The sequence below is a fragment of the Oryza brachyantha genome, chromosome 1, assembly GCF_000231095.2.
Source record: "Oryza brachyantha chromosome 1, ObraRS2, whole genome shotgun sequence".
In the NCBI taxonomy this organism is placed as follows: domain Eukaryota; kingdom Viridiplantae; phylum Streptophyta; class Magnoliopsida; order Poales; family Poaceae; genus Oryza; species Oryza brachyantha.
Genome location: NC_023163.2, coordinates 11,982,990 through 11,996,847, shown reverse-complemented (window position 1 = coordinate 11,996,847; position 13,858 = coordinate 11,982,990). Strand labels below are relative to the sequence as shown.

The 13,858-nt window shown below is 37.2% G+C and overlaps 1 protein-coding gene across 1 annotated transcript; it reads right to left on the bottom strand.

The window, feature by feature from the left end:
* Nucleotides 1–3,049: 3,049 nt before the first annotated feature.
* On the bottom strand, nt 3,050–4,026 carry LOC102702889. The gene has a single exon (XM_015839647.2). It carries the CDS (start codon nt 3,909–3,911, stop codon nt 3,591–3,593), a length of 321 nt encoding a protein of 106 aa, XP_015695133.1. The 5' UTR covers nt 3,912–4,026; the 3' UTR covers nt 3,050–3,590.
* Between the last annotated feature and the right edge of the window lie 9,832 nt (nt 4,027–13,858).

Here is a 13,858-nt window from a genome sequence, read left to right as displayed (position 1 = left end):
GATATGCCAATACGTACATATCCCTTCCTTAATTTGTTGAAACTTTTGAGCCAAATTATCATGTTTTCTTAATTCTCATCTCTTCTCTCTTCTCTTTTCCACCAAGAGTGGTGCTACAAGATGAGCAGAGTGGTTAGGACTTTACGGTGACATGCAATGGATGACAACATAGATGGCCCTAGGTTAGCGCACTAAGGCCTCCTCCGATTGGTATCTCTAAGTTATCTATAAGGTATATTATATAATTTTTTAATAAAAGAGAGAGAAAAAATATCTCTTAATCAAGAGATAGTCTGAGATAGTCTCTTGCACATATTTTAATGTCAAGTGAGAATGAATTGTAGAGACATTAGTCTCTTGCACATATTTTAATGTCAAGTGAGAATGAATTGTAGGGTCATTTGTACTATAAGTTATTTGCTAAGAGCTAGCCTATTGAAGAAGTTGTCTATTAGAATGTTTAGAGATAGTATGTTATCTCTATTGTTAGAGGTGGCCTAATGAAGATGACTAGGAGATGACAAAAGCTAATAGGAAGGTGCACAACACCCATCACATCAAATGGTGGTCACGAGGAACCTAGATCCCTATGGCAACAATGACAATGATCTTGATGTATGGGCCAACCTGGTCTCCGTGCGAAGGACAGCTTAGGATGGCAGGCAAATCGATAGTGATGATCTATGAGGATTGTAGGTATGGTAGGAGTAGATCATCTACTCCATGTTCATGGCAATGGAGAATGATGGGAGCATCGATGCTATTGAGCTCGGTAGGGATCGGATCTTTGACTATTTGTGATATACTGGAGACTATAAGGAAGATGTCAAAAGCCTCTAAAAGCCTCCATTGTGAATGCTCGCATCCTCCTCCTTGCCACCACTAACATTGGAAGTGAGCTAGGAGAGGAGTTCAGGGTCTGTTTGGGGAGTTTTAGATTCTGAGAAGTAGATGTTTGATAGCCAGCTTTCTGAGAATCTAGAAAAGCTCTTTTACAGAATAACTGTAAATTCCCATAAGTTGTGGACCGTTTGGGGCATTTTCTGATAGAAGCTGCTTTTGGAAAAAAGCTACAGCTAAGAAAAGCTCCCCAAATAGGCCCATAAGAATATGAAGTTCCTCTCCAAGGATGCCACCTCATTAGACTTGATGAATGATGACAATAGGCTTGATTGGGCATCCCTGGTCTGCTTGTTACCATCTTTGCAGCATCACTTATTGGTGGAAGAGATGAGACAAGAGGGGGAAGGAAGAATGGACGAACAATTTTATCTAAGGGGGTGTTCAGATTGAGAAAATTTTTGGAGAAGTGTCATATCAAATGTTTAACCGAATGTCAGAAAGTCTTTTCTGACACATATGAAAAAACGAATTTCATGGCTAGCCTGAAAACCGCGAGACAAATCTTTTAAGCTTAATTAATCCGTCATTAGCACATAGTGTTGTAGCACTTATGGCTAATCATGAATTAATTAGGCTCAAAAGATTCGTCTCAAGATTTCTTTCATAACTATGCAATTAGTTTTTTGGTTCATCTATGTTTAATGCTTTATTTTGTTCCTAATTTTTTTCAGAAAACATCACATCGAATTTTTGGACACCTAAATAAAGCATTAAACATAGATGAACCAAAAAACTAATTTCACAGTTACGGAAAAAATGTTGAGACAAATCTTTTGAGCCTAATTAGTCCATGATTAGCCATAAGTGCTATAGTAACCAACATGTGCTAATGACGGATTAATTAGGTTCAAAAGATTTGTCTCGCAGTTTCTAGGCTAGCCGTGAAATTCGTTTTTTCATTCGTGTCCGAAAACCCCTTCCGACATCAGGTCAAATATTCGATGTGATATTTTTACCAAAAAATTTTAGCAACTAAACACCACCTTAAAGGAGGGTGAAGCACCTGAGTTTGACCCCTGGTGTGGAGGCAGTTCAACGTCCTGTCTTGCCAAGTGAGAAACTGCATGGCATATTGGCATCCGGGTTCAAACCCAAGCAAGGCGTGCAGTTCAATGGCTTGCCTAGCTCACTGAAAAATCAAATTAATGGATAAGGGAACGTCCTGAATACCTATAACATTATAATGATATGGCTTAAGTTTTAGAAATCGATATATTTTAAAGCTCAACAAGTAAAAATATTATATCAACACTCATTAGCAATTGTTTTATTTAAAACTCACGTAAGTGTGTTATATCATCTATAATTATTAGATTTTAAACATTAATATACAAGCAAGTCAAATTATCATCCACCATATCACTTTCACAATATTTTAACACATATATCTACATTTCAACAATTTTAGCACAATTTCATCTATCTATTCTGCAATAAAGAGGGTATCATCTAGTTACAATAACAATTAAACCCAAAAAAATAGCCTACGAGAAAGTCGACTTGCTTTGATAGGCTACCTACTTACATCTCTATGGCCGACTTGTTAATATGGAATTAGTAATCGACGTAGAAACGTAGCAGTGGATTAATATATACTTAATTAATTATTAGTTATAAAAAATTAAAAATATATTGATATTACTTTTAAGCAACTTTTCTAATGGGCTACATAATGCATCATTAATTATGGCTCTATTGTAATTTACTAGTATACAAGCATATTACTCATGCGTTGCAATATGATTTTATTAATAATATTATTAGCATGCTATTAGAATAGAATTAATAAAGTGGTTTGATATATAGATATAAGTTATTTTTTCTTTCCAGAAAATAAAGGAAGTTGGTGGGAGAGTAGGTGACAGATTTATCACCACCACTCCTTTTATATATTTATATAGTACGTAGTAGTAGATTACTAGTAAAGCTTAAATTTGGAGTTTTTTTCCATCGTACTTTATTTTTCTGTCAATGTTTTTAAATCCATAAAAATACATATAAAAGTTGTATTCAGATTATTTATTATTAATAAATCATTTTGCTTATGTTTATACAAAGTAAAAAAACGAGGGTGAGAACGTGAATATGAAAGATACAAAACAATGATTAGCACAGAACTTTCATGCGGTAGGTGCCAGCTGGTCAGCGTGCCACCAACCGAGTTGACATAGCGACTAATTACAGTGAACATAATTTAGCTATGACTAATTGAAATATATATCCCCACGAACACAACCAAAAATAAAAACACTTTTCAATCAACCAATACACCTATAAACAGGCGGAAAATGGCCTGTTTTTCTTATGCTAAGACATGGTACACACACATGGGTGGGTTAAACTAATTACTTTAGACTTGTATTATACCAAAGAGACCCCTACCGTATAGGCGTATACATATACTGTATATGTCTACAATGTAAATGTGAATACGTAATTACATCATCGTCGTCGCATACTGCTGCGTTCATTCTACGCCGCCGTCGTCGGAGCTCACGGCCGCCGCGCTACCGGTCTCCGGCCACACAATAAAACTGAGCCGGCGACCTGGCCGCGGCGGCGCCACGCACCACGAGGCTGGCCAGAACTACCCGTACAGCTCACATGCCAACTGCAAGGCCAGAGAAGAGAAGGGGAACAATTAAAGAAGAAGAAGCTATGTCACGCGCGCCGGCTAGAGGCGGCGACTACTCCAGCCGGAGCATGCGGCGGAGGTCGCGCGTGGCGGCGTCATCGTCGACGACGGCGACGGCGGCGGCGGCCTTCCTGAACGGGAACTGCGGCAGCGGCAGCGCACTCGGCTCGGGGGACACGGAGAACGCCGGCCCGGCGTAGACCTCCACCGCGGCGGCAGCGGGCGCCCTCCTGGGCTTGCCCTGGTGTCTCCGGGCGGCCGCCGGCACGGGTGCCCTGGCCGTCGGCCTCCTCTGCTGCGACGACGTGGCACGGATCCTCTGCGCAGGGGAAGGCAGGAGGACGTTGTGCGGGCGCAGCACCTCGGTGGCCATCGACGGAAGACAGACAGAAAGAAAGAAGAGGAAGGGAAAGGTTGGGCTGCTGCTGCTTCAGAGGTTGGCAATGGAATGGATGCGGGATGAGGAGGAAGGAATGGGTCTTATAGGATTGGGGAAGAAGAAGACGATGGGGGAGGGGGAGTGGAAAAAGTGGGGGACGCGGTTGGGTTGGGGTGGACCTTGACGGCTTCCACCCCACTTCGCACCGGACCAGCGGCTGGTTGTTTGGTTGGGTCACTCGTGGGGGTAATTGGCTGGTTCGTGCCGGCTTCGCTTCGCCGGTCAAAGGCGGGATGGCATGATTGCTTCTTCCGCATCTCTTGGTGTACCCCGGATTTACACACGAGGATGTTGTGTCCTCTGATTCTTGCGTTGCGTTGCGTTTTGTAGGCTCTTCGTTGATGCACGTTCTTTCGATCTAAGGCCTTGTTTGTTCTTGTTACCTGCTACGGTGCTACCGAACCTTTTGGTTTTGAATTTTAAAATTAATATTTAAAAAAATATATTTTTCATTTTAACAGTAAACCACTCTACCTTATTTTTTAATCTCAACCTACCACATCGTAATAAATAGACGTGGTAGTGTTTTTACATCAACTCAGTCTAACTCTCCAATTTCTAATTCTCCAATCCTTCACATATTGTTAGGTGTCAACACAATTTTGTACTTCGGTCTTCTTTAGTTGCTAAAAATTATTGACGAAAGGATCATGTCGAACGTTTGACAGGATGTCAGAAGGGCTTTTCGAATACGAATGAAAAAACAAATTTCAGATTCTGCCTGGAAACCACGAGACGAATTTTTTAGTCTAATTAATCCGTCATTAGCACATGTTAGTTACTATATCACTTATGGCTAATCATTTCTTAATTTGGCACAAAAGATTCGTCTCACGATTTCGTACATAACTGGGTAATTAGTTTTAATGTCCATGTATATTTAACACTTTCTTTAGATGTTCAAAGATTTGATGTGATGTTTTTTAAAAAAGTTTTTTGAAACTAAACATGACCTTGCTCCCTCTGTCACGCCTAATAACTGCAGCTTTATAGTTTAAATTAAATATTAACTCTATGTCATAATAACTGCAAATTTATAGTTCAAATTTCAACCATAAAGCTATAGTTATTATTGGACCTGGTAATATCTATTATGCACATATATGCCCCTTGTTTTCTTCAGTTGTTATTATTATAGTTGGCAAAGACCCAAGAAAAAAAAACAGCATCAGTCATGCAAATTTGTTGTGTGTACGCGTTGCAGATTGCGATGCCACCCACTGTGGCAGTGCAAGCAAAGGCCTTGTTTAGTTGAAAAACATCCATTAAACTTTTAAACACATATTTAAAGTATTAAACATAGTCTAATTATAAAACAAATTTTAGATTTCACTTGGAAACCGCGAGACAAATCTTTTGAGTCTAATTAATTCGTTATTAGCACATGTTGGTTACTATAGTATTTATGGCTAATCACATCCTAATTAGGCTCAAAAGATTCGTCTTACGATTTTCTTCGTAACTGTGTAATTAATTTTGATGTTTATGTATATTTAAATATCAAAAATTTAATGTAATATTTTTGAAAAAAAAATTTTGAGAACTAACCAAAGCCCCAGCCGGCATGCTGCGGGCTTGCGGCCATCTGGTACATGCTGTTTGCTGCCGCCGTCCGGCGCAAGTTGGTGGTGGGGGCAGGTCGGCTTGAATAAACCCTCGTGTCTCCGCTCCGCTGCTCCCCGGTCAATTCAGGTTGTCACCGCGTTACAGATTGGGCATCACGCGTCACCAACCTTATCGACTCGCTTCACTGCTGCCGTGCTCACGCATGCATGCCACTAATCTCCCTTATTTGTTGTGTTGTTACTTGAACAGTGCTACTGTATTTTAGGGGCTATTTAGTTCTCAAAATTTTTCCAAAAATATCATATCGAATCTTTAGATTAAATATATATAAATATTAAAACTAATTATACAGTCATGGAGAAAATAGTGAGACGAATATTTTAAGTCTAATTATGACATGATTAGCCATAAATGCCACAGTAACCAACATGTGCTAATGACGGATTAATTAGACTCAAAAGATTTGTCTCATAGTTTTCAGGGGAAATCTAAAATTTGTTTTGTAATTAGACTAAGTTTAATACTTCAAATATGTGTTTAAAGTTTTGATGTGATGTTTTTGAAAAAAATTTGCAAACTAAACAACCCCTTATTCGTTTGCAAGGCTAATTTCTCGGCTTTTATACTCATGGGTTTTCCCAAACTATAGAATAATAGTGTGTATTTTAAAAAGATTTTATATAAAACTTAATCATCTCATTTTTAGATAGATTTCTAACTTTGTACTCCCACCGTTTTATAATATAAGTCTTTCTGGCTTTTTCCAGACTCATTAGATGTTAATGAATCTAGACATGTATATAAATTAATTAGGTCATGATTAGTCATAAGTGCTATAGTAACTAACTTTTGCTAATGACGGATTAATTAGGCTCAAAAGATTCGTCTCGCAGTTCCTTGGCATAATCTGTAATTAGGGATTGTTTGTTTCTAGGGGCTATAATTTAGCCCCTAGTCACATCGGATGTTTGGACATTTATTTATAATAGTAAACGTAGTCTATTAATGAAATCCATCCATAATCTTGGGCTAATTCGCGAGACGAATCTAATGAGCCTAATTAATTCATGATTAGCCTATGTGATGCTACGGTAAACATTTGCTAATTATAGATTAATTAGGCTAAAAAATTCATCCCGTGGATTAGCACTCATTTATGAAATTGATTTTTTATTAGCCTATGCTTAATACTTTAAATTAGCGTCCAAACATCCGATGTGACATGGAGCTAAAAAGTTTAGCCTCATCTAAACAACCCCTTAGTTTTTGTATTTGTGTCCAAAAATCCCTTTCGACATCTGGTCAAACATCTGACATGATATTTGTTTCAAAAAATTTCTCAGTCTAAACACACCCTTACAATATAAAACGAAGGTAGTAGTAATTAATTTTATCATTTAATAGCTATTAAAATTTAAATATTCTTAGTTAATCACCAAAATAACAACACTTTAGTACTGTCACCTCCACCTTTTTTTTGGCTTCGGCTTGTAAAGTAAATTTAAATTTTTCAGTTTGGGGTTTTTCATCATAGTTTATTTTTTAGACTTTATTTTTACCTTGCTAAGAACTAAGAACATGTAGATAAAAATTTTATTTATAATATTTTGTTTGTACATATACTATTTGGCTTTTACCGAAAACAACAAATAATCATCCTACATTTCTGGTGACAAATATAACAAGGCAAATGTTTTTATAATAAATCTGAATATTCTCAGGCGTACGTTGGACCTGTGAGACTCCAAAAAGATTTTCATATAGGATAACAAATGTACATAAATATATATTCCGGAAAGAAATTGAGAACATACTTACATGCATCATCAACACCGTATACAAATTGAGGGCATTATATTGGAGCCAACCTATCTCTTGCTAGAGCAGTATGTATATATGTAGCTGGATATTTAAAGAATATTCTCTGGAGTTTATTCTATTCAATGTGTTCCATCACTAGTTTTCCTATTTGCTCGTAAAAGCTCGCAACACAGTTTTTTGTTAATGGGTTATAAGTAAAAATTTAAATTTTCAATCTCAAATTTAAAGTTGATTTTGGGGTTTTTTTTATCGAAGTTTATTTTCTAGCCTTGGCTATTAAATCGCTAGAAATACATATATATTTTTTATTTATAATTTATTTTTCGTTTATAAATATATTGCTTGATTTTTTTTCATAACCCCCAAGACTGTTGCATTTAATGGGCCAATAGGATGTCTGTGCAACATTAGTACTAGTATTGTATACCTGCCGATATAATAATTAATTTTATTTGCAAGGTATCTCTGTTAGTGACAATTGGCGAAATCAATTTACGCAGGATTGCTTGATACATAGTTTTTCTATTAAACCTTTTTTAATCTAAGTTATAAAAATAAACATCCAATCATTTATTATTTTTAAGCATAAACCTTTTGGGCATCCAAGGTTATTCCCTCCGTTGTCACCCCTTCTAAAATAATGAATATGGACAACACTCCCTCCAGATTTATTATCCTAGGATGGGTTACATCGGTATGTAGGTTTGTATTTTACACGGCAAACAAACAACGCCACACCATTAACATCGAGTGGCAAGTTACAAGTGTTACTGCTTATGACCTGGCAATACCATGGTTTTGTACCAGTGTGGTAATGTTTGATTATCCATAACAATGACATCACATAAAATACTTAAATGTAATTATACTTCCAATCAATTGTATATATCCACGATTCAAAAACAATTAGAAATCGTCTGCTTTAAAAGTCGTGTCAATGTCAAAAAAAGCCAAAAAGAATAAAAAAAGTGTGCCCGTACTATTTCGACTCAAAATATAAGTATTTTTATGATTTTAAATTTTATCATAATATAAGTATTCTTGCACCGATTTTTTTGTTATTTCAATGATTTTAGACCTAATCAGATGCTTAGAAAAAATCTATTTATTTAAATTTTAAAATTGACCATTGAATATATCATTAGTCTATCAACCTCATTTTTTTCGTTTATGCTTATGCTTATAAACCAAAATTTAAATTTTCAATCTTAATTTAGAATTAATTTTAGGTTTTTATCATAGATTCTTTTTCAGCCTTTTCTTTTAGATTGTTAAAAATACATATATAAAAGTTTATTTTACAAATTATTTTTATTTACAAATATATTGTTTAACTTATTTATTGAATAAGCCAAAAGATAGGCACCTATGCTAAACAATTTATAAATTCTTATATTTTAGAACAGATGCGGTGATCATGATCACGGTAGGTTTGACATAATGAAGGAATAACTTAACATCTTGTTTGATATACTTGCATGTTCCATTGTGTAACATCTGAGCCGGCCGTGTCTCGAACATAAGAATTCCATATAAAATATAGTTTGTAGAAAAAAACTGGTATCCCACCAAAACCATATATATCGACCACATCAACCATCCTTATATTAATTTGTTACTTTAAACTAATCATGATAATTTCTGGTCAGAATTACCAATTGCAATAGTACTGGCAGTTCAAAACAGTGCCAAAATAGTTGAAATGCTATCCTATTTATGATACGCAGGCAAAGCTAGCGCAGCATATCACTCTCATTCTCAGGTTTGATTTGGTCGGCAAACAACATTAATTGTGAGGACGACCAGTGCCTGATAAACACCACCAGGTGTATGGCATCTGTAACAATCTATCTCCAATCAAAGATTATCCGGCATGTTTTTGTTACCCAGTTTATGATGGAAGGCAGAGGCAGACAGCGTCAAGCGTCTGCTCTCGTAACGCTCCGAAAGGTGACGCAGAACAAACCCCTTATTGGCTACCGTGCTCAGGCAAACAGCTAAGCCCACTCAACATCACGATGCAAAATCCGGTAGCGGGCTGCATCAACAAAAAAGCTTTGTTATAAGGTCCAGATTCTGTTGCAAAAAAAAGGAATTTTTGCCACAAAACCCCTCTAATAATACGGAAAATTGGCGCCAATAAACAATCGTTCATGCTAGAGCCGTCCTGCCTGCCCATCGGGCCACAGGCTCTATGTCATTCCAACATACTATCAGCTTGTCTGGATTCTCCCATGAAACGGCTATCACGTGAAGTCCTAGGCACCGCCAGCTACTTCTTCGGCCATCCTTGTGATTCCCAGCCACCGTTACCTTTCTCCCGATGTCCAATCGCCGCCGTTACCTTCCTCCCAATGTCCAATCCCTCAAACCTCAGCATGGCTCCAACCGCCTAATCGGCTCCCTTGGCCAACCTCAATGTCGCCTAGTAGTAGTAGAGGTATGGAGAACGACATGTCAGTGCTCAAGCCACCAGATCAATGAGGACAACTGGCAAAACCAGTGAAAGGGAAAGGGGAAGGCAACACCATCCATTCCAACTCCAGCTATATCGTCCACTTTGTTGCTCCTCTTTTTGACCTAACAATCAACGCGATGGAATCCACGACCGGCTCCAATAACTCCATAGATAGTGTCAAGGAGACTAGACTACTGAGGACACCCTCGAAGTGCTAGATGAAATGTCCAAAAGGTATTTATGTCTCCCCTTTCAATTTTGCCTACTATATTGCAACGGTTTTTTGTTCAATTTTTGTTGATGTGATATGCGACCGTTTACATTATTTATATATGCTCAATGAGGATGTTAGCATACATAACATTTCCCTCTCCAATCGTGTGGAAGTTCCAAATGAAGAAGATGTTAGGATTATCCCTTGTGCCAATCTTGAAGAAGAACAAGAAACATAAATGTTTGAATTATTACTTTGAAATCAATATGCTTATATGCAATTGTGTAAAAATAAGAGAAAATGAGTTGTTGGGGGCAATGTTGTTGGGGATCTACTAAAGCCTCTCTACAAATAATCATGAAACTGGTATTGGGAGAGCTCCAATAATCAGTTATTGGGGTTGGGTTATTAAGGGACTAGTGGAGATGCGCTTATATTGCTATGGAAATTGTCGTGACATACCTACCATGCATTGTAAGCATAAGTAAGGATTTAAAATCCTCACCCAAGCTTTTTAAGTAGGATGATTATTGATGTTTTGCAAATTGAAGGAGGCATATGAGACCAAAAGTATGACAGTTAACAGAAGATATGGGATTATAAAGGTCCGGGCCTTCGAATACGAAATAATACCTTAGTATGACTGGCTAGGGTTTAGCCATATGTATTGGCCCTCTGTTTCCCCTTGTATACCAAGGGACAATGTTACAAGGTAGGGAACCTAATCAAATATGGCTTCAGCTTTCTTATTTACATGGTGTTATTTGATTATGAGTCTATACCCTATAGTGCTATACAAGACAACATAATATTTAAGTTCTAGTCTATCTTATATATCATAGATCTAGCCTACCCTTATCCATAGCTAGTTAAGTCTAGTCTATCTTATATATCATAGATCTAGCCTAACTCCTATATATCCATAGCTAGTTATGTCGAGCATTTTAGAGATCAACTTCATCATCAGCCTTATCACTCTTTGAGGTTATCCTCCTAGCCAGCTTGACGTCGTCCATGAGTACCTAATAGTGGATAGCCGACAAAAAATTATTAAGACTTTTTTCTCTCACTCCTGCGAAGAAAGAGGTAATTGAATAAGAACTAAGGTTATCCTTAGAAGTTGGTAGGTAGAGCAAACTTCACCGATGGTAGTTGCCCCATGTTCAATTTTGGACTTTGGGGATCGTTTGAAAATGTGCTTTGCTCCATGGTTGATTGGATAAGAAAGTTTTGTCCTTGGTTCTTGTTTGATAAAACTTGGGATTGAGAGATAGCTGGTTTCTTGGAGTTCCTCAATAGATTTGTAAGATCGTTGGGATACGAATTTCGTTGAACAATCATATGTATCGATTTGTGTTCCTACATAATTTTCAGGCTTTGTTATTCAATCCTCTCCTCCTAGACAACATGAAGATCATGTGAGGAGTGCCACCAAAGACCTTGTTGTGTCACATGCCAACGCCGTCTTCATTTATCTCATCATGTTCACGCTTAGCCTAGTGTCCCTCTCCCTAATACGCCTCCTCTCTGCTCCATTGTGCGGACAATGTGGCCCCCACTCTTCATTGAGCCCATGTCATTTTCCTCACAGGGATGGTGCCACCACAACCTTCCTCCTCACCACTGCAATTCACTTGCCTCGTCTTCGCAGCAATGCCTCCACAATGCGCCAGCTAGGACTAGTTCATTATCCTCTCCGCCTTTGATTGCCCCACGCTCGTCAGGAAAGTGCTGGGATGCATAGTGGTGCTGAGAAAGGAAATAAATCTGGTGGGATACATCGCTCACTAAGTCTCATGTGGAAGTAAGTCATAATCTATATCGTCTCAAATATGGAATATTGAAACCTACTCTTTCTATTGTGGAGCTTATAGTAAAGCCCCTAAACTCTTGAGCGTGCACCGGTGCTTGGAAGAATTTGTGTCTTCTCTATTAATACTCCAAACATGTCTATATGCACCATTATCTTTTTACTTCTACTTATACTTGGCGCATTTTAAAGTTGCTTTTAGATTGACAAAGAACATGTATGTAAAAGTTTTATTAATTATGATGACTTGACCTCATCCTCTCGTTCCTCCGGTTTAACACCGTCGGTCCATTAAAACGTTTGCAAATGTGATATTTGGTTTTTTTCCTTAAAAAATCAAACAATCACCCCATGACATTCGCTTTCCCCCATTCAGTTCAATTAATTTATGTTGCTATTGGTAATTTTCTGTTTTAACTATGTCCTAATGTGGTGATCACTAAAAAAATTGTACTACCTCTGTTCATAATGTAAGATTTTCTGGCGTATCCTAAATTCATATAGATATCAATGGATCTAGACATATATATAAACAATATACATTGGTTAATAGATGAATCTAAGCATAGCTAAAACTTCTTATATTATTAAACGGAGGGAGTAGTTAAATAAACCACAGTCTGCATAGTGTTAACAAATCAATTTAATTTGTCCGTGAAATCTTGAGGTTATCACCTGATCAATAGCAAAGGTGAAGACAGCTAGGTATCTCACATAGTTTAAGCTCCGTCGTGTACCTAACGAAAAAGAGAGAAGTGAGAGATTAATTCAGCATAAGGGTTTAAATAATGGTAGTGCATCAGAACACTTGTTTAATTACGTTGCATTCATATAGACAGGTCAACACAGAGTACTCTCATATCTATACGCAACAGCTACCTTAAAATAATTTTTGTATATAAACATGTTTATTTTTTGCAATAGTTCACCACACAAGTACACAATGGATAGATTATTATTGTTATATTCTTTACATATTTTAGAAACCAATGTTCTTTGCACCATCAAAACTTGTAATTATTTAAGAGACTAATTTATTTCGCATTGAATATTTGGGACAACAGTTTACAAAATCTGGAAGGAACCAATTGATGTGTTCAATTGTTTCAGGCATGTTAATCATAATCAGTAAAGGAAAATGAGAGGACTGAATATATCTATATCTATATCAATTGTTTCAGGTGGTGAATAGTGGTGAATCTGCCACCCATCCTACCACCGACTCTCTTATATTTTTAAAAGGAAAAATAACTAAGACCTATATATATCAACCACTTTTATTAGCAAAACTTTAATAATATGCTAATGATATTTTTTAATAAAATTATGTTGCAACACATCGGCAATATGCTAGTAAGAGTAAAAATTAATAACATTGAAACTAATTTCTTCTTTTTTAATTCAAATTTGTCAGCAAAGATTATACAAACTGATCCAACAGCCAGTAAAGATCTTCTCCCCAAAAAAAAGCAAGGGCAATTAAAAGTTAGCAATGGGAGGTTAAAGAGGTTGGTGGTGAACTGGTGATTCTATTTGGGACATTTACTATAATATCAAGTGACCAACACTTAAATTACCACAAGGTATTCAAAAAGTTTACAGAGGTTTTGTAACAGATGCTCGATTAGTCGATTTATCCGTGATTTGCGGCAGAACCTACCATACCCGATTTGCCCCCAGCACTGTGACGTAAAACCTAACAAGGAATGTAACTGAATTTAATTCCACGAAAAACATCGTCGAGGCTCAGAAAAAACCGAGGCTGCTGCAGTGCCGTCCGTATAGTTCCTCCACGCCCACAGCCGTCGGGTTTGGACGCCTCTTGTTATCACAGCTGCATCGTATCTCTTTGGCAGTCTTCGTAGATTTCAGATGCATTTCGCTGACGAAACAGATAAACTTGGCTACAGCCACCAACACAGGATTCTTCCTCCTCCCTTGCCTTCTAGTTCACCAGTCATAATGTAACCAATGATTCGTTCAAGATGATCCTGTCTACAACCTGATGTGAA

Bases quoted from the DNA above. Each gene is read 5' to 3' on its own strand.
- LOC102702889 (XM_015839647.2), bottom strand. From the start codon at position 3,911: ATGGCCACCGAGGTGCTGCGCCCGCACAACGTCCTCCTGCCTTCCCCT.